This window comes from Enoplosus armatus, chromosome 9 (assembly GCF_043641665.1).
Source record: "Enoplosus armatus isolate fEnoArm2 chromosome 9, fEnoArm2.hap1, whole genome shotgun sequence".
Taxonomy (NCBI): domain Eukaryota; kingdom Metazoa; phylum Chordata; class Actinopteri; order Centrarchiformes; family Enoplosidae; genus Enoplosus; species Enoplosus armatus.
The window spans coordinates 10,647,033-10,665,520 of NC_092188.1; the positions used below are offsets into that span (position 1 = coordinate 10,647,033).

The following is an 18,488-nucleotide window of genomic DNA, read 5'->3' on the forward strand; positions in this document are numbered from 1 at the left end:
ATCTACGAGATCTGATTGGACAGAACTCACGCCTGTCACGGAGAGACATCCGCTGGAATGGGGTCCAACCATTGGCTCAGTCGTCTGATGACTTATGATCGACACTAAACCAAAACTGTATCTGAAATTAGACATTCCTCATTTCTTTTGTGACACATTTCTATACAATTTAGATATTTTAACCCCTAACCTCGTTGCATCGACATTGTCATAGAATTTTTACTTCAGATAGATTTAGATTAGAGATTTCCTAGTTTATTCATGGTGACAAGAAACTTCAAGAAATTGCTCTCAATGACAACTGAGCACACTCCATCCTCTGAGGAATACTGTGACATTTAGGATTTTTGTCAAATTAAACAAACTATTTACAGACACACTGCTTTTCATTTCTGACGGATTCTAAACTGATTTTTTAAAATATTGTACTAAAAGACATACTTAACTGAGTTTTGCATTAGTTGTTGTTAAAGTCAGTTGTTTGCTTCTTGTTTACACCAGCAAACATAATAAAATACATACACCAGCCCTTTCTAAACATTTCAAGACTTTTAAAAGTTAAAAACAATGAAAAAACTTACTAACTAAATTAAAAATAATACAGCCTAAGAAACAAACAGCAGTCTGTAATACTTTAATACTGATCATGACTCTTACTGCTTACTGATAAAATCATGAACCATGAAACCATTGATAGTATCCAGGAATGTATTGTGAAAGCCATTAATAACACAAGATTGCTTCCCTCCGATAACTGTATCTGGGTTGACAGGAGGCCAACAGTGTCCATGACAGTGTGCACAGGTCATAATTATGTGTTGCCATCAACTCTTACTACAAAACATGAAAACAGAATATAATATATACAAAACAAATGTATATACGCACCATATGAATAACATCCCATTTTACCTCCTCGAATTCAATCTGTTCACATAGTTCAAGTAAAACTACAAACAGTGCAAAACCTGGCTAAACAGAAGCAGCGTATCTACTGAACAGTTAAAGAAACTGGGCGCTCCTTTATCATCATCGTATCCAGGGCAGTGCAATGATCAGTGAGACAGAGAGGTTGGGCTGGGCATTTCTCCAAACTGTGTCTCTGCCAAAACGGACATGTCTGGTTCAGTCTGGGAAAAGAAGCAGAAACTCAGTCAACAGAAAAACAATTCTGCACTGTCAGATGTCTGAATGCTTACATTAATGAGACCTATCTGCATTTTAAAGCACCTGCGTCCACAACTGCATGTTCATCCAATCACACATACACGCACATGGCAAGACACAGAGCATGTTGCAAAAAACTGAACAATGTATTTAATACACTTGAAATTACAACAGCAGTCCAGCAGAATTCTTCACCTTCTTACCTGTTGGTCTTTGTCTTTGTCTTGCCGTTGAATTCGGTGCCTCCTCTTCTTCGGTCCAGCAGCATGATGCAATGCTGCAGACGAAGAGGAACCAGACACACCGTTGAGCCGGTCGTCCTCCACTCCAGCAGCAGGATCTATATGGGCTCCAGGCTCATCCTGAAACAAGAACAAGCAAAAAATGTAAAATGTAAAAGGCACTAAACAAGCTTGATTATATTCATTTATGTAAATCAAACAAATCAGCAGACATGCTGGGTTACTGCTCTGGGATCCTCAGAGGCCCCAGATTACCTGTGTGTGTATTGGGTTTTTGTCATCTGAACATAAACACAACTAAAGCGAGTCCTGCATTACTACCCAATCTTGTTGTCCTGTCTTGTAGAAGGGTCCCGTGTCAAAATCTAGATTAAAGACCTTAATTATTTTAGTTTGTATTGTGCTCACGCTTTCTTTTCCAGTCAACAGGGGCCTAAATGTTTGTACCGGGGCCCCATAACAGGTTTATCCACCCACAGTCAACTGCATTAGTAAAACAAATCATAATCAAAATCAAACACATTAATATCATTTGATCAGGCCTTATTAGTCCTTCAGGTTTCTTGTGCATCAGGTGGGTCAAGTCATAGACCAGCGGTTGGAACTGATATAAAATACTCAAAATCAAATATGTAACTTTTGCTCAACTTTGGTCTGATATACTAAGCCATTGGTTATTGCGCCAACTGGGCCTATTCACATAAAGAGCTAACATTTGGCGCTCAGATTAGCACAGGTTCACGTCCTGCTGAATGAAAAAATAATGGTTTTACGCCCGTGCAGGCACCGATTTCAAAATATGGATCATAACAATGGGGTGGGGCAGTTGACAGGCGGACAGGCAGATTTGAATGACATCAGAAATGACCCACAGCACCTCTGCTGGACACATTTTTTCAATCCCATGACTAATATCATGGCATGTCAGACTACGAAAAATGTATTTTATCTGCTTGATAATTATTTTCTTCTTTAAAATGTATCACACACAGCCATCTGTCCATCTAGTTCTCACCTCTAGAAGTATAGTGAGCTGGGCGTTCCTGTAGTCATCCCCATGCGCATCTAAAGTCTTCATGAGAAACCTGTAAGATTAATATAATCTTCAGACGGGCCATCAAGTGGGAAACCTCTCAGAAAATGTAAAGAAACTTTAGTTACTGCACCGCCTCTCTTTCTTCAAGCGCCGTGTGATTCTTTGTACTTGGTGAAGGCGACCAAGAATTTTCTGATTCACCTGAAAAAGATAAAAAGTGATTACAGGGTGGAGAGGGAGGAACTGATTACATGTATACCACCATACTTCTGTGATATGAGCTTTAAAAAGTATTACCAGTATTAGTCCAATATTTGATTGTTGAATTGGACTTTTAGGGACATTTAGTATCATAGTCTTCATTAAAAATAGTCCTATTGCGAAAGGCATTTCTGAGAGAGTAGCCTGTTCTGCACCTACAACAATATCAGCTGATATTAGCGTTAGTTTGAAAGAACATAACTAGAACAAGTACATAACTAGAAATTATGTGAGAAATCAGGAACTACATGACAAATACAACCCAATTTCATATCACACAAGACACACAGACAAGAAGTTTGGGCAAAGTAACACACATCTATGCAAGCAGATGCAAGCTTGCACACACCTGTTCAATTTCTTTACATCTCCTGCTCAGAGCCAGATATTTCCTCTTATCAAGGGCTCTTCTCTCTTCATCCTCTTGTGCTGTACTCTCCAGCAGCTCGTCGCCTCCCGGGCCCAGCTCCACCTGGAGAAGAAAACGCTTGTTTCTGTTTTGTGGTTGGCCAGTTGATGAATCTATTACAATAAAGTTGTGGGTTGTGTGTTTTATTGTGGTAATATTTTTGATGCTCAGAAAAAAACATATTACAGGTATCTATATTGCACAATCATTGTGTCATTGTGTACCTACTTTGATCTGAAATACCTTTTCCGTGTCATTAATGCATACAATACCAGTCAGAAATTTCCTTCAACCGCAGCAGATCCTTGCTCCAGCCACTGAGCAACATCAAATATTTTGACCAAGTATCGCTAATAGAATTAGAAATGTCTGTCACGACTACAAAATAAGATTCTAGCCAAATTCTAGCATGTATTGATCACATTTATGGCGTATTTAGCTGAGATGCTAGATCAAGGGTGTGACTGTAGCTTCTTTCTTTGAAGACAGAGCTAGATCAGGGCCAAGAGGTGGTGTTAAAACTGCTATTAGTGACATAGACAGCTATGTGCAAAGCTTCTCATGACGCTGTGACACAGGAAGCACTATCAACATATCTATATAATCTATATATTACTATTACCATTACCATGATCACTAATCCATTATCATTAATCAATCAACCGTTACCTCTCCTGGTCCCAGCTCCACACCACCAGGCTCCAGCTCTGCCTCCAGGATGTGTCCTCCAAACAGAGGAGGCAGAGCCAAACCAGAAAAATCCTCCATCATCTGGACCGGAAGAGAGACACGATTCTGTCTTACTATAAAAAACAAAAATATTTTATGCACATACAGTATGTGTAGGTACAAATTCACAATACTTCTGGCACTCAACCAAAGAATCATACCAATTGACAATAATTTAAATGAATTTATCAAATAAAAATACTTAATAATTTTGCCTGCTGGTCACATAGGTTAGAAAACTGAAGACTTTAACTTCGACGGTGGTAACGTTAACTTGTGATGAGCATTTTCAAATATCTGCGACGTTTTATTGAATAAATTTAGAGTTATACTGAAAATATTAGGTATATCATCACATGGTATCATCAATGACGGACTATCATAATAGGCAACATGCTATCAATCTACCCAGTACTTACATTTATGAATGAAAAGTCCAAAAACAGCTGTGTGTGTTTGTCCTGCGGTTTTAAGGCTCCACTGCAAACTGTTTAATAAAGTCCAACGTACTCTATAAACTGTGTTTTAGTCTATAGACTACACTGTCAGGTTAGCTAAGAGCGTTTACCAACATATACTATAAACTAAATATACATATACTTGGCTGAAATTAAACGTAAAGCCAAGCAAGGGTAGCTCCTCTTTCACATTCCTGTCGATAAGCTAATGTTTTTATGCGACGGGCGCGGAAATTATACGTCGTTTAGTAGTTACTACATTTCCCATGAACACACGCTCGCTTGAAACTACAGAAGACAACATGGCGGGTATGTGAATATTTAGTCATCTTGTGTACATCTACCAGGTTAAATTATCTTTAATAAGACCACCGGATAGCTCAAATAATCACTTTACACACTCAAAACCACGCTGACGAGGTCTCAGAGCAACTTTAACAGAATGAAATCCATTCGAAATAAAACGTAAAATGTGACCTTGGCTGTGTTGCTAGCGGTGGCTAACGTCAGCTAACCGTTGGTTGACTGTCAGCTGTGGAGGAATCTTAACCTGTTTTGTTTTTGTTTTTTTACTGCAGCAATCGGAGCGTTCCTGAAGAATGCATGGAACAAGGAGCCTGTCATCCTGGCCTCCTGTGCTATTGGACTGACAGGTCAGTGACCAGCCTCCTAATGTGTGTGTGATACACAGAGAGCACAACATTGTACAACTCGCTTTGGAGACTAATTATGGCCATGATTAATTATGGCCATGCTAATAAAACAACATTTAATATGAAAGACAATTACCGGTATGGACCCATACTGGCTATCATGAATTTACATACATCTTCAGTTCAGTCTCACTCAATTGAAAACATAACGTGTAGTTAGATTTAACCAAAAGCAGCACAATATTACATATGAGGGTGAATATGTTAAGGTTAGATAAAAGAAGACCAAAAGCACCTCAGAAGTTAATGTCTTGAGATGTCTTTACATATTCAGAGTCTCATAGGTCCCCTGGCTTCTCTGTTCCAGTGGTGATGGCCCACAATGAGCCCACAGTACCTTTTATTTCTAGCCCTTTTATGTATAGTTACTGGGAGTGGTCAGGACCGGGGTATGTCAAGTGAATAAGAGCCAGTAATTTGATTCAAAAACAGACTGAGAGTAAGGTGTCTCTCTCTCTCTCTCTCTCTCTGGTTTCTATATGAGCTGTTCTGGGGACCATAACCAATTATTTTTTGTCAATTGACCAATGTAGACACAATGTACATGTAATCATTAATATATATCATTAATATGTTGTATGTTAAGTTAATAAAACTTTTATTCCCTCAGGTATCGCTCTTCCATTCATCAGCCCCATCACAAAGTACACAGGAATGATCAATTCTGCGGTGCCATACAACTACCCAGGTAAACGCTGTTGCTGATCATTTTACGGCAGGTTAAGTTGTCACTGAAGTGAAGCAGCTCTGGATGTTTCAACCATTTACTTCCACACCTGTTTAATCAAATATTAAAGCTTCTTTTCCTTACTCTCCCCCTGTAGTCCCTGTGCGAGATGATGGGAACATGGCTGACGTCCCCTCCCATCCCTGTGATACAAAAGGAAACAGCTTGGAATGGCTTAAAAAGCTTTAATTCACATTCTAATAATAAACGCTTGTGCCGTTCCTCTCGTTCATATGTGTCTGCATATCTGCTCCCCTCGTCAGTGTCACACAATAAAGATGATCTATTTAATTCTACTTTTGTGCCACGTTGTTTGATTTGGTTACATTCAATACATTTGGATTGAATGTTTTAGTACATTATAACATTACATTAAGATTTCAGAAAATGAAAATGTTCTTGGTCTAATTGCCTCAGTTGAACAAAGCTCAATATTAGAACTTGTAGTTTATAAGTGTTTTGTGATTTGGACATCTCAAAAAACCCACAAATGTGAAACAAATCTAAATGTTCTGTCAGAAAACTTGACTCATTGTTAAGATTTGTTTGATTTTCCAGAGCAGATCATGAGAGTATTGAAACTAAGCTTCAACACAACCCTGATCCTTCAGGAGAGGCTTAACTTGACAAAGCCGTTTAGAAATGCAGCATTATTCTACTTTCACGAGTATGAAAGGTAGCAGAACAATATCTGGAGCAGTACTTCATGAAACCCCTTAAAAATGAAGACCCAGCTGCTACAGTTAAAACATGTGACTGTGGATTATTCAGTGAGATGTTGTATTGCCTGTGCCACTTAAACACCCGTTTGTTTCTGTTCATGCATGAACTGTGTACTCCACATCCACTTTGGATATATGTGATATTTCTAAGTAATACTGTAAATGCACATTTGAAACGATACACAAAAAGCTCAGTTTGTTTTAAAAGTTACACAAACAGAGTAACAGTGGACAAAGATTTCCTTCATAGAACTTTTATTTCACGACACGTCAATATTCAGTGTTTCAGGTAAAGAACGTCTTCCTCAGCAGTATTCATCATCATAATATAACATCTTCTGCAGGCACCGGGATTTCATGTCGATGCAACTCAGAACAGACTGACGGTCTGTTTACGTTGCTTCATATTTTTTTTACAGAACCGAGGAACTGTAAACTGTAAAATGGGTGTGCAATGTTAAAACAATATTTCACTTTGGAAGAAGAGTTTTGGACTTTGGATAAGTTCCTGTATTTAGTGGCAGTGTTTATGCAACCAAGCAGTAACAAACATATTGTAGCACATAGCTTTCTGCTGCACATGAGGTGTCTCCATCTGCAGTCATCTTTAAGACATCTACACATATACTTTATGTACACAAATCCAATATCCTGTAGACTAACTAAATGTGCATATTCATTTTGTGGTATTTTTCTTGTTATATATCTATATTTTTAATAAACTTCCAATGTATTTCAACATATTTCACACTTCAGGTATATTTCCATGTTGTACATATACTACAATACATCTCTGTATCAATCTGTTATGTGCCAGGCAGGGGAAAGTGTCTCTCTCCCTTCAGTTTCTCTCCGGGTGCTAACCAGGTGATTGGTTTCCACCTGTGCAAGCCTGGCCATGCTGTTCATTGGTTGTTTGGACTTTAAGCTGGCCTATCGTCATTCGGGATCCGCTACAAAAGAAGCAGCCTGAAGAGTTCACTCTCCCTCATTCTGTTCTGCTCTCAGTCTGCACGAGCTGTGTTATTGTTAAAACAAAAAGGTGATACCATGTACATGTTTCCACACACGCAGGTAACCTTTGTGTAGAGACATTACAGTATTGGTTTGTGCCACCTTTGTACTTGTTTTGGTGAAGTTAGGTCTTTTGTTTTTAGAGGTAGAGTTTAGTCAGGCTTAGTTTTGTTTTCTTGATTTCTATTTGTTTGGAAAAAGCACCTGGTCCTTTCCTCCATCACAGTTTCGTTGAGCAGATAATGAATCACTTTTATTTGCACTATTACTGACTCTTTCAATTTCTTTGGTTGTCGTCTTCTCTTTTCCATGGAGGAGATGTAACACAATTGGGGGGTCGTCCGGGACGATCTCCACCCTAATGTTTACACACTTTTCATTAATACACCAAATTATTTGTTTTATAATATTTTTCACTGCATCAATACTGGCCACAACAACAGACACCAGTAACTCAAAGGTTTAAGTCTGGATGAATCAATACTCTACGTTTAAAACACATTCAGGCCTATGTACGTGAAGAATAAGTCACACTGTATTTTCACTGTGTCACGGTGCAAGAGGCCTTATTTCCTGTTCACAGTTGGAGAGAAAGGTTTGAATACCACGGCTGACAGATGTCCAGTGTTTCTGCAGCTTGTACCAAGTCAAAATGTTCTACCAAAGTGAAATATCATTATATATACAAGTCAAATAAAAGTCATACAATCACACATTTTAAGCACTTTTTACAAGCATGAATAATCATTAGCTCTATCTTTTTACTGTCACCTTTTATTAATGATGCCATACTACTCAAAGTAATATATGTGCTGTTAGAAATGACTTACTACAACCCTTGTGGGCGTTATCTTGAATCTTCAAGGTGCTAAAAGATCAACTCAATGCAATTACAACAGGAACATTTCAGCTTGCATCACAGATACAAAGGTTCACCATTAAACCTCAGTTTTCTAGTGGCGACTGCAGAGCTACAGAATATTAATTTGGATATTCCTAGTTTACCATAAACACTTGCTCAGACGTTGGTCAACTTCCCGTGTGCGCTCTTCATCACTTTCTTGGATACATTTCCCCATTAAAACTTACTCCCATCGTCTGTCTTGGCTTTACACATCTCTCTTGAAGATTCTGCTCAGTCTGATTGGTAAACGTACAACTACAATCAACTAGCCTAGATGTTGTCTAGCTTTAGATTTGGGACTGAAAAGGAATCAAGAAGACATCAAATCCGAAGACTAAGCACGCAAACCTCTCATTCTTAACACTTTAAACCTTCCACAACATGCTACTTTCTAAAAAATACACTTCTTTCGATAATAACACCGTCCAAACGTTCAACTATTAACTGTCACAGTTTGTGTCGCTCATAAGCTTTTCTGTTTTTTTGTTTTGTAGGACTTGCTCTGTATTAAATAAGCATTACACTGGAAAACTAACAAGTCTCATTGATCAATCATTTGAATAATCAAATTTAAGGTAGTTTTTACAATGCATTTTGAGTCCACGTAAAAAGTTAAACTAATCCAAAAATCTACATTCATGAAATACTGATATATAACTTTACAGCAGCAGAATGTGTTGTGTTAACTGGCATAAACACAAGATATAACTGATGTAACACTCAAACAGCATTACCCACGTTCAGTCATTTTAAGGTAGAAATGACACAAAAACAACTCATGGTGCCAACTTCATTCAAATATGCCAAGTCTCAACCAAACAACCACGTTTTAAAATAGAAAAGACACTTAATAAATTGAAGTTCACCGTCACTGAAACCAAGAAAATGCAACAATCTGGCAGCTTTTCTAAAAAATATAATAATCATAATAGCACTTTTAGAGTAGGAGCCTGTCCTCTTTCCATAACACTTCATTACAGTGAAAGTGAAAGTTCACAACCTGCTATTAGGAGCCAGTCCCTAGATCAGCCCAACATAGGACACTTCGGAATAAGACACAAAAAACAACAAAGCTCTAGATATTAAGGGTTACGTCGAGAAAAAATTGCACCGTAAAACAGTAAAATAAGAGGCATCTTTCATCATTTTCAGGAAAAACCTAAATATGTTAGTTATTCTGGACGAGCAAGATACAGTATGTCGATCTCAAACACTAAGCTAAGTACAGCCAAACATCTTATGTCTGTTTCTTAATAACTAGCCTAGATTTTATTTCAATGCCCACTTTTCACTCAAACTGAATTTTCAGATGTTTTAGTGGTCTTCTTTCTACTTCTCCTATTAACTACTTCAAAATTGAATGGACTGTAATCATATTTATAACAGATCAGCTTGCACACATGAACCTCTTATACTTTGATTTAAAAATGGTCTATTCCTGCACACGTAACACAATCTGCATATGATTAATTTGCAAAAAAAAGAACATCCAAAGTAAAGAACAATTCAGAAGAATCAACATGAACTAATGTGCTGTTTCCAGGATTCAACCTGAGGTTTGATGGACTGACAAACCACAGAGAACAGGATTGCTGCTGCTGTGGGAATAAAACGCTTACTCGATGATGGGAGCTGAGCGATCGTTGGTGACAGTTCTTCTGAGTCGGACGTGGGCAAATGGATTGAGCCTGAAACGAGGAAACGATGAAAATTAAAGGTATGATAATAAATCGTACATTATATAAACTGGCGATTAAAAAGGGCACATACAGCGGTGGGAATTAGACTAGTAGTCTATAGCCATACAAGCAGCTCTGTGTGGCTGTATTTATTTGAGGTAAATCCTAACATAAGCGTGCTAACATGCTGATGTTTAGCAGGTATAATGTTCAGCATGTTCAACATCCTAGTTTTGCGTATTAGCGTGCTAACATGTCCTAATTAGTACAGCTGATGCTAATGGGAATATCATTAATTCTGCAGGTATCTGGTGATGGTGCCAGATGAAAAGTCACCAAAGTCATTAGGATTCATCCTTTGGGCACCATGAATGCCTGTACAAGATTTCATGGCGACCCATCTAATGGTAATAGGACCAAAGTGGTCTATCGACTGACAGACCAACATGCCATCCCTAGAGCTACGGCGCTAGCTTGGACAAAAAAGAATTATCAATCAAAATTGATGGTCAAGCGCCATAAACAATTGATCCAACACTTCCAATAAATGACTTGATAGCTTCTTTGTTAGACCCTCCTTGCCTGATAAACACTCTTGTCTTTCAAACTTCACGCTCCTAGTTTGTAACACAGGCTTTGTGTTAAAAAATCTGCAGTCTCCATAACCAACCCTGGATCAAGTGATCAGTCGCTTATCAGAGTAATGTGACTAGTAATTTGATTTTGACATATAAAATTGGTGGAATACTCCTTTAATGACATACACAGAACACCTGCTAAAAGTTACCTGGTTGGGGAGGGTGGTGGAGAGACCAGTTCTGAGGTGATCTGTAACGTAAAGAATATATTTTTACTACATCTCCATCGTTAGGAAGCATCTGTATCTCTTCCATTAGCAGTGAGGGTCAGCTTCACTTGACCTCCTCCCACAGGTTTCTGACCTTGTTGCTGTCGGCCATGCTGTACGGGCGCGGGCGGAAGGTGCTGACCCTCTGGGGAGGAAGGGAGCGCTCCTCCTCTGATTCGGGGGTGAGGGCTGGGAAACCTGGAGACACCAGCTTGTCGAGCTGGCCCGTACTGGTGCTGTTAGCCTTAGATAAGAAGAGGGAGCTAAAGGGAAGGTCACAGAAAGAGAGGAAAGAATATACAAGACGAAAAAAGACAAAGGAAACATGATGAGCGTTGAGAGCTGTTGGTTTTGTGTTCATTCATCAACAATGCTGTTGGTGTTGGAGAGCAAAGGGAATGTGTTGGGAGAGGGCAGTGGAAAGACTGAAAGTATCACGCTGCGGTTTATGAGCTCCTGTGCACTTTTCTGTGCATCTGGCAGGAAAGATGTTTTGATTTTTTAAGAACACAGATGGAAAAGGGAAGAGTGTCGTATATGTTTCAACATGAAAATGACCCCGTTGAGTTTTCTATGAATCAACCAGTGTTATGACAAAGTATTGCAGATATACTGAGTTGTAAACGGCTAAAAGGAAGTGAAAGAAGCATGTCTGTCATTAACAGTGTCAAAGTTCAAGTTTTCAGTGTTTGTTCTTCTTTGACTTACCTCTCGAGGTGATCCATCTTACTGTGGTGTGGCTGAGTGTAGGAGAAAGGGAACCAGCCTTTCCTGTGAAGGAAAAGTTTACTACATGTGACCACTGCTGAATAATCAAATGAGAGCATCGAGCAGCAAGACAGGGGTGTGATGAAGAAAACTCTCTTATATATGAATATATTTGTTAACCTGGTGTCAGAGAGAAGCTTTCACGCAACATGTGATATGTGAAGTCTTCTGACGTAAGAAAGAAAAGGCTGTTCTGCTTACAGTAAGCTAGAAAGGAGCACAAGGTTTCGGGGAAGTGGTGTCCCTGACTTGTTTTGGTTATCGTGACGTCTGAACATAATCTTGACATTCCAGCCAGAACCAACTTCATTCAGCCTTGTCTTATGGCATTGAGACATATCAGAGTCTTCTGAGTTTTGTGCATTATAACAATGCTAAACACTACAAGGCCCTTTCGAGTTATACAGCAGTTCAGTGGTATTTTTTACTCTTGTGCTGTACATTTCAGCAGATTCTTGTGTGTGTGATTTGTAAAACATACCGTCCAGTTCGCTCATTTTGACCATAGTGCCACCCGTCTCTGGGCTCAGAGATGAGCAGGGTGATGTTGTCACCAGGCTGGAAGTGCAGTAAGCAAGCTCCGCCCCCCATGCCGCCACCCTCTGATGCTCCGGGAGTGTGAGCGAACATGGCTTCCACGCGTGAAGGTCCAGATAAAGGCAGCATCCTGGGGAGACTGGAGCCTAGGTAGAGGACCAAGATAAAGTTATAATCCTTAAGATTTTCATGAAATCAAGCCGGAGGCGGAGTCTGCCAGTCCTGCGCTGGATTCAAAATGTCAGCCTATTCACGAGTAATTTTTAAATGATGCATATTTTATCTCACTGACATCAGCCTGAGCTGTATTAAGTTACTGTTAAAGCAAACATAACACCAGCAGATCAGTTGTAAACATTTCAGGGAGTAATGGAGCAACAGTACCACAGTAACCATGGGTGTCGCCAAATCAACAAGGACTAAAATCTTAAGGATTACAACTTTAAGAATGGGGATGGAGACACACAGAGGAGACTTATCACATCGTACCCTGAAAGCCGCCCAGCCTCATTTCACTGACAGGTCTCCTCGGCAGAGGAAGAGTTGCTGTTGCACACATCTCAGCGGTCTTCAGCAGCCAGGGAGTGTGTGACGGTGATGAAGTATTGCTCCCTCCTGGTCCCACCTGTTGGTGCAGTAACTGCACAGGAGTCATGGCCCTGGAGAGAGGAGCACTGTGGGGCAGTGGAGGACTGTGAGGAGCACTGTGGGGGATGGGGAGGGTCATGCCCTGCAGGGAGCCGCTGGCCGGGGAGATCTGGCTGAGCGACATCACCGTGGAGGGGATGAGACAGGGGGAGAGGTTGGATGTGTTGGAGGCCAAGAGGAGAGAGCTTTGCTGGGCCGAGCTGCCGGTAGTGGTGGGGGTGGATGAGGCAGGACTGGCGCTGGCGCTGCTGTCAGGGAGGGGGCTGGCCGATGCACTGAGGGGTGTGCTGGCGTGCTGAGGAGACGCTCCTCGTGATGAACCTCCAGCTGCTCCTCCAGTGGAGACAGAGCGGAAAGTCTGGGGGGAGCCCTGAGGAGGACAGGTTTCACTCTGAGAGGAGGAGGAGGGGAGCGAGCGTTGCTGCTGGGAGCGACTGGAGTCTCCATTCAACAGAGGAGGGACTTCTTGAACAGAGAGCCTCTGAAAAACCACGGACAGATATTGTTAACGACCAGAAATAATCACGGTTAAAATGAAAAAAATATGGAAAATGCCTCATTAAAGTTTCTAAAGGACTCAAATCAAAAAGGAACAACTAATAATAGACTTGTTTTGTGTTCGGCCCCCACCATGCATGTTAGAGTTTAGGTTATGAAGTGGTTTCAAAAGTAATCCCTCAGTGGAAACCAACCAAAGTGCAGCTGAGATTCAGAACTGCAACTTCTAATAATGCTTAACTCAAACAAAAGTAAACATTTGAACCAGTGTAAACAAACATGATCTGACCTGTTCTGGCTGAGCAGAGCCCAGCTTGGTGTGGCGGAGGACCTCGGCTATCCCAGCAGCGCCTGAGCTTTGAGGCGCAGTGTGACGCAGCAGATTCAGAGCGCGCTCTGGGAGTTTTGTGGGCTGAGAACATGACTGCTGCCAAGATGACAGTTTCTGCGACAGAAGCTCTCTCACCTAGATTATGTTCAGAAGCACAAAAAGAGAAAATTACAACACTGTTAAAGGATAACGCAGGAGTTGTTCTATTCTTTAGCTATTGTCAACTAATCCCCAAACATCTGTACAAAAAAGTGTAATGCATTGGTCTCAATACTTTCCAACATCCCTGCCCTGTCTGGGACTCTTCGTTCATTCCTACTGAAGATGTGAATTTTTAAAGTCCCAAATATTTACTTTCATTTAAAAAACAGCATTTGTTGGAAACTATTTTCAGGTACGGATTAATACATGTTCTAGGATCTATTGAGTATTAACAGTAACAGGTGAGACCGACCACTCAATACATCTAAAGGTAAATAAATAAGTAACTGTGAACAGGTCACCTTGGAGTGGTAGTTGATGAGCAGTTTGGTAACACAACACTGTCTGTCCACCAGGAAGCAATATCGTCTCCTTTCCTCAGTGAGCGCAGACTTGTAACCCGTGGCAACCAGCGCATCCAGCTCGCCTTGGCGACGACTCATCAGCTCCACAAACTGAAGAAAAAGTCGGAGAGATTTCACCGCAAACCTGAACATAAACCTAAACTTAAACATGCACGCACAGCGCTGCATTCACGGCCACATGCACAGTACTCAAAGACGGAGTGACCTTTAATGCACATTGTAAGGAGCGAGACCTGGAGCAATGTGTGACATCATATCCTGCCTGCTGCACAATGATAACAAAAACCAAATCATAATCATGGTGACCTTTTCATCCAACACAACACAACGCTTGATTACTCATTTTCACTCTCCAAGTGGCCAAATCCTTTCCCCCTCTTATATCATTGATATTTCTTCCAGTAACAGCTTGTGCGCTTAGTTGCTTGTTTTCTGAAAAATCAGCTGAGGCAGATTGTCCTTTAATCTTATTCACACTGGCCTATTTTCTCACACAAACGCTCACACAACTCACAGCTTTTTAATCTGCTGTAAAGCTGAGTGAGATGTTCAGGATCCAGGAGTTTGAATGGTTTTTGTTTCTCAAACAAAAGTGGTCACCTTGTCTTAATAACTTTAGCTTACATTTCACTCTGTGCTTCACTTACCTGCATCTCTCTGTCTCCATATTTGTTCGGGTGGCGGCTGCCCTGGCTCTTCCTGCGGAGCTTCTTCAGCTGGGACTGGCAGCGCTCGATAGACTCAGATTTAGACCTGCGCTCACTCTGATACTTCTTTAGGGTGGCCTGGGAGGAAAGTCAGACAAACAAATTAAACAAAACATTTTAAACTAAGCAGAAATCCTGCTTTTCTCACAATTGATCAAAAGCGAATGGAGGTTTTGTTATACTGAGTGTGGGACGTTTTACGTTCACTTACTGTGAGGTATTTAATATCCAGTTCCAGCTTCTGCTCCAACTGGGCGAGCAGCTCAGAGTGAAACAGCTTCAACTGTTGAGGAAAAGATTCATATGCAGCATTTTATTAAATAAAGTAAATTTTACAATTCAAACATCAGATGATATTTTGAAATGGTTGCTAAAAATCTCCCAAAAATATGTGTCCATGTTTAATGAATGTGCAATTATCAGCCAAATGATCACCGTGTGATGATTTGTCAATAACATGAATTTGTGCTGCAGAGCAACCGAGCCCGAGTCTTACCACATCCTCCAGCTGCACCTGAATCTGTCTGTGGACCTCGGCCATCTGAAACAGTGTGTCGCCTGCGAGGAGCAACAGTGAAGGAAATCAGTATTATATATATGATTTAGATGGAAAACATAATCAGCTGCTTTCATTAGTTATAGTGCAGAAACTATCGCACTGTGTTTATCTCAACTCTGTGCTCTAATGCGGGCCGTTCAGTATCAACATCAACATCATACATGCAGATGACACGTCAGTAAAAACGCCATAAAACTTGCTGCTTTAACACAATCCCTCCTTTACAAAGTGTCGGTCAGCTGTGAGTCCCTCCCTCTGTCACACAGCGCTGTAGTATGTGGTGGCTGGCATCTCGCCCTCCGACTCTCCTGCCTGCCTCCCCCGCTGTTTTCAGCATTACAATGAGATCATGTGGTGTTGTTAATCTCCCAACAATGACCCTACTCTCTCCCTTTCCCTCTGTTCTCTCTCCCTCTCTCTCTCTATCTACATTTCCTCATTCCCTCTCGTCTTCATCTCCTCCCTTGCCAACACATGCAGCAGACTATTTTCAACGTCTCTCCAGCCGTCACGTCGACTCTCTTCATTTCATTAGGTGCCATCACCGATTTATTTATTACTTTATTCTCTCCTCAACCCGGTCCTCCTCCGCCTGCTGCCCACTCACCCAGCTCTTTGGAGCCTTGGCTGTCGCTCGCCAGTTCTCCCAGTTTCACCAGAGCATCAAAGTACCCTTTGGCAGCCACAGTTACTCCTGAAGAAGAAAGTTCATGTTAGGAGAAAACTGAAAAATATCCTATTCAGTGATTCAGTAACGTATTACTTCATGTCAGCGAAGAGGACACATTTGAAGGCCTGTGTGACTAACCTGTCAGGGCTTTCTCGTAGTGTTTCCCCATGGTCACAAAGTTCTTCAGACTGGGGTTGAACTGGTCCAGAATCCCCTGTTGATACACACATTTCTAACCATTTCACTACACATTATACTGTGTGCGACTGCGTATGTGACAAAACAAAACAAAACAAAAAAAACAGATCACAGAGCAGAGAAACAGGCAGTAGAGTCAAACCTTGTAGACATTTTCTGTCATCTTGTTGACCTCTTCTGTTCGAGACATGTTTCTTCTCTCAGTTGTGTCCTGCCACTATGTATGTTTATATCGTCTTTTCCTCCTGTTGTTCAGGGCCCTAAGCTTTACAGCAGATCTCCTAAAAGAGAAGAAAAGAAAAAAGCACATTGCAATTAGTGATGACCTATCACACTGACTCTCAAAATGTACCCCAAATCTTGAGGAAGAAGCACAAACCCAAGTATTTTTATCCTCACCTCCACAGAGGAAAGGAGACGTCAAAAATGTGTTAGTTGATTATTCAATTTCCGGTATTTTATACACTAAAAAATTCATCGACTCATTGTGAAACTACACAACGATGAGTGTCAGGTATTTGCATTGGTCCATGTGTAGAGAACCTGCCTCTTCCTTGCTTTTAAGGAGCAACTACAAGATTTCACTGCACAAATCCTTTCAAATCTTCACATTTACTAAACAAGAATCTGTACGTGACTATTCAGTGCTATAACTCTCTGTGACGGACTGAAAGTGTGAGATTTAAATCTGCTAGAGGACTTTTAAGGCCATCAAACCATCACAACAAGCGATGAGGATGTCAGATCGTCTTGGGTTTTGTCTGAGGGAAGTGGTGTTGTTTTCACATGGCTCTCCTCTGCTGTCTCAGCTGCCAGTCTCTACATTATCGCTTCGCAACATTACAGCAACCCAAATATTTCTCCTAGATTTCGGGTGCCAGACGAGTTATACTGTTTCAGATAAGAACAATGGGCTCCTCCAGTCCGAGTCACAGGTGTCAGAGCGCTGAATAAACACGCGACAACAATGTTTCCTCAGCAGAGAGGACGATCAAGGGGGGACTGCTCCGGGGTCAAAGGATTTCCAGTCTGGGTTTAATGGCAAAATGCTCACTCGGTTTTTCCCCGTGCAGCCCTCCTTTGTTATCACAGCAAGATTACAGAGAAAACGTTGACCCAGATCAACTAATGGTATATGACACAAAGAAAACATTTCCAGACTCTTGCTCATTAGGGCCACCCTGGTGTAGTCTGTAATTTGTCAGAGGAGCTGTAACAGTCTGCAGACAGAAAAGTGGGAGCTGTGTCCTAACTTTGTCATCTTTATTTAGCTTGAAGGGCTTTGTAAGTGTGCACATTCAAGTGAAATACTGGAGCTAGTTGAAGCATTTATGTGTGTATATTCTCAACTTTGTGTGGTTTAATTCTAAGAAAGTGTTGTTTGTTTCAGGATGCAACAGGAACAGTCTGCAGGTGGTTGGGACACTGACACAGAAGGTGCATTCATGTGGTTTGGCCTCTTTAAATTTCTTCAGATGGTTTGAGGAAGCAAACACCGCATTTAAAGTCCACTTATGTCACTTAAAGCTGCAACGATTAGTCCTTTTAACGGTTAGTCAACTATTTTGATGATCAATTATTCATTTTGAGTCATTTCTCAAGCAAAAATGCCAAAAAAAATCCCTGTTTTTTTCTGTTTTATGTGGCAGCAAACTGAACATCTTTGGGTTTTGGACAGACAAAACAAGCAACTGTAGACATGTTTCCCTATTTTCTGACATTTTATAGCTGCAGCCCTAATGCCACTAAACAATTTTAATTGCCAAGAAATTACAGGAAAAAAGAAAATTGTTTAAAAGATTCATGACTTACATTTAATAAATGCATGTTGGTGGGTGTAAAGGTTTAAAAGTGAAATGCTGCCAGATATCCCTGCATTTACTTGCATTTCTCTAAAAGATCAATTCATGGTGCAACATAGCTGCTAAAACAGGCACTCCAGTGCTAAATGAGCCTTTTCTTACACACCATCTCATCTCACTACATCAAAGTCTTTTGAATTACTGAGGCAAACGCAAAATAACCCCCTCCCAAAAAAGAGACAAGTACAACATATCAAGCCTGCCTGTAAATTTAAGTATGAATGAATAAGTCGGGC

At 40.7% G+C, this 18,488-nt stretch overlaps 3 protein-coding genes across 3 annotated transcripts; 1 reads left to right on the forward strand and 2 right to left on the reverse strand.

Moving 5' to 3' along the window:
• Positions 1–690: 690 nt before the first annotated feature.
• tfpt (TCF3 (E2A) fusion partner) lies at positions 691–4,482 on the reverse strand. Its single transcript, XM_070912035.1, has 7 exons — positions 4,264–4,482; positions 3,785–3,918; positions 3,056–3,178; positions 2,576–2,646; positions 2,425–2,494; positions 1,371–1,529; positions 691–1,130 (listed from the first exon to the last, which is right to left on the reverse strand). The coding sequence occupies exons 2-7, from the start codon at positions 3,884–3,886 to the stop codon at positions 1,056–1,058; spliced, it is 600 nt and encodes a 199-aa protein (XP_070768136.1). The 5' UTR covers positions 3,887–3,918; positions 4,264–4,482; the 3' UTR covers positions 691–1,055.
• An 86-nt stretch (positions 4,483–4,568) lies between these two features.
• On the forward strand, positions 4,569–6,038 carry ndufa3 (NADH:ubiquinone oxidoreductase subunit A3). The gene is made up of 4 exons (XM_070912036.1): positions 4,569–4,611; positions 4,881–4,955; positions 5,626–5,703; positions 5,840–6,038. Exons 1-4 carry the CDS (start codon positions 4,569–4,571, stop codon positions 5,929–5,931), a joined length of 288 nt encoding a protein of 95 aa, XP_070768137.1. The 3' UTR covers positions 5,932–6,038.
• Positions 6,039–9,997: 3,959 nt separating this feature from the next.
• Positions 9,998–16,580, reverse strand: LOC139290016 (BAR/IMD domain-containing adapter protein 2). The gene is made up of 14 exons (XM_070911705.1): positions 16,533–16,580; positions 16,331–16,406; positions 16,130–16,216; positions 15,460–15,521; positions 15,175–15,246; positions 14,904–15,041; positions 14,194–14,346; positions 13,649–13,825; positions 12,703–13,342; positions 12,158–12,359; positions 11,617–11,679; positions 11,003–11,171; positions 10,849–10,889; positions 9,998–10,070 (listed from the first exon to the last, which is right to left on the reverse strand). The coding sequence occupies exons 1-14, from the start codon at positions 16,578–16,580 to the stop codon at positions 9,998–10,000; spliced, it is 2,001 nt and encodes a 666-aa protein (XP_070767806.1).
• Positions 16,581–18,488: the final 1,908 nt, after the last annotated feature.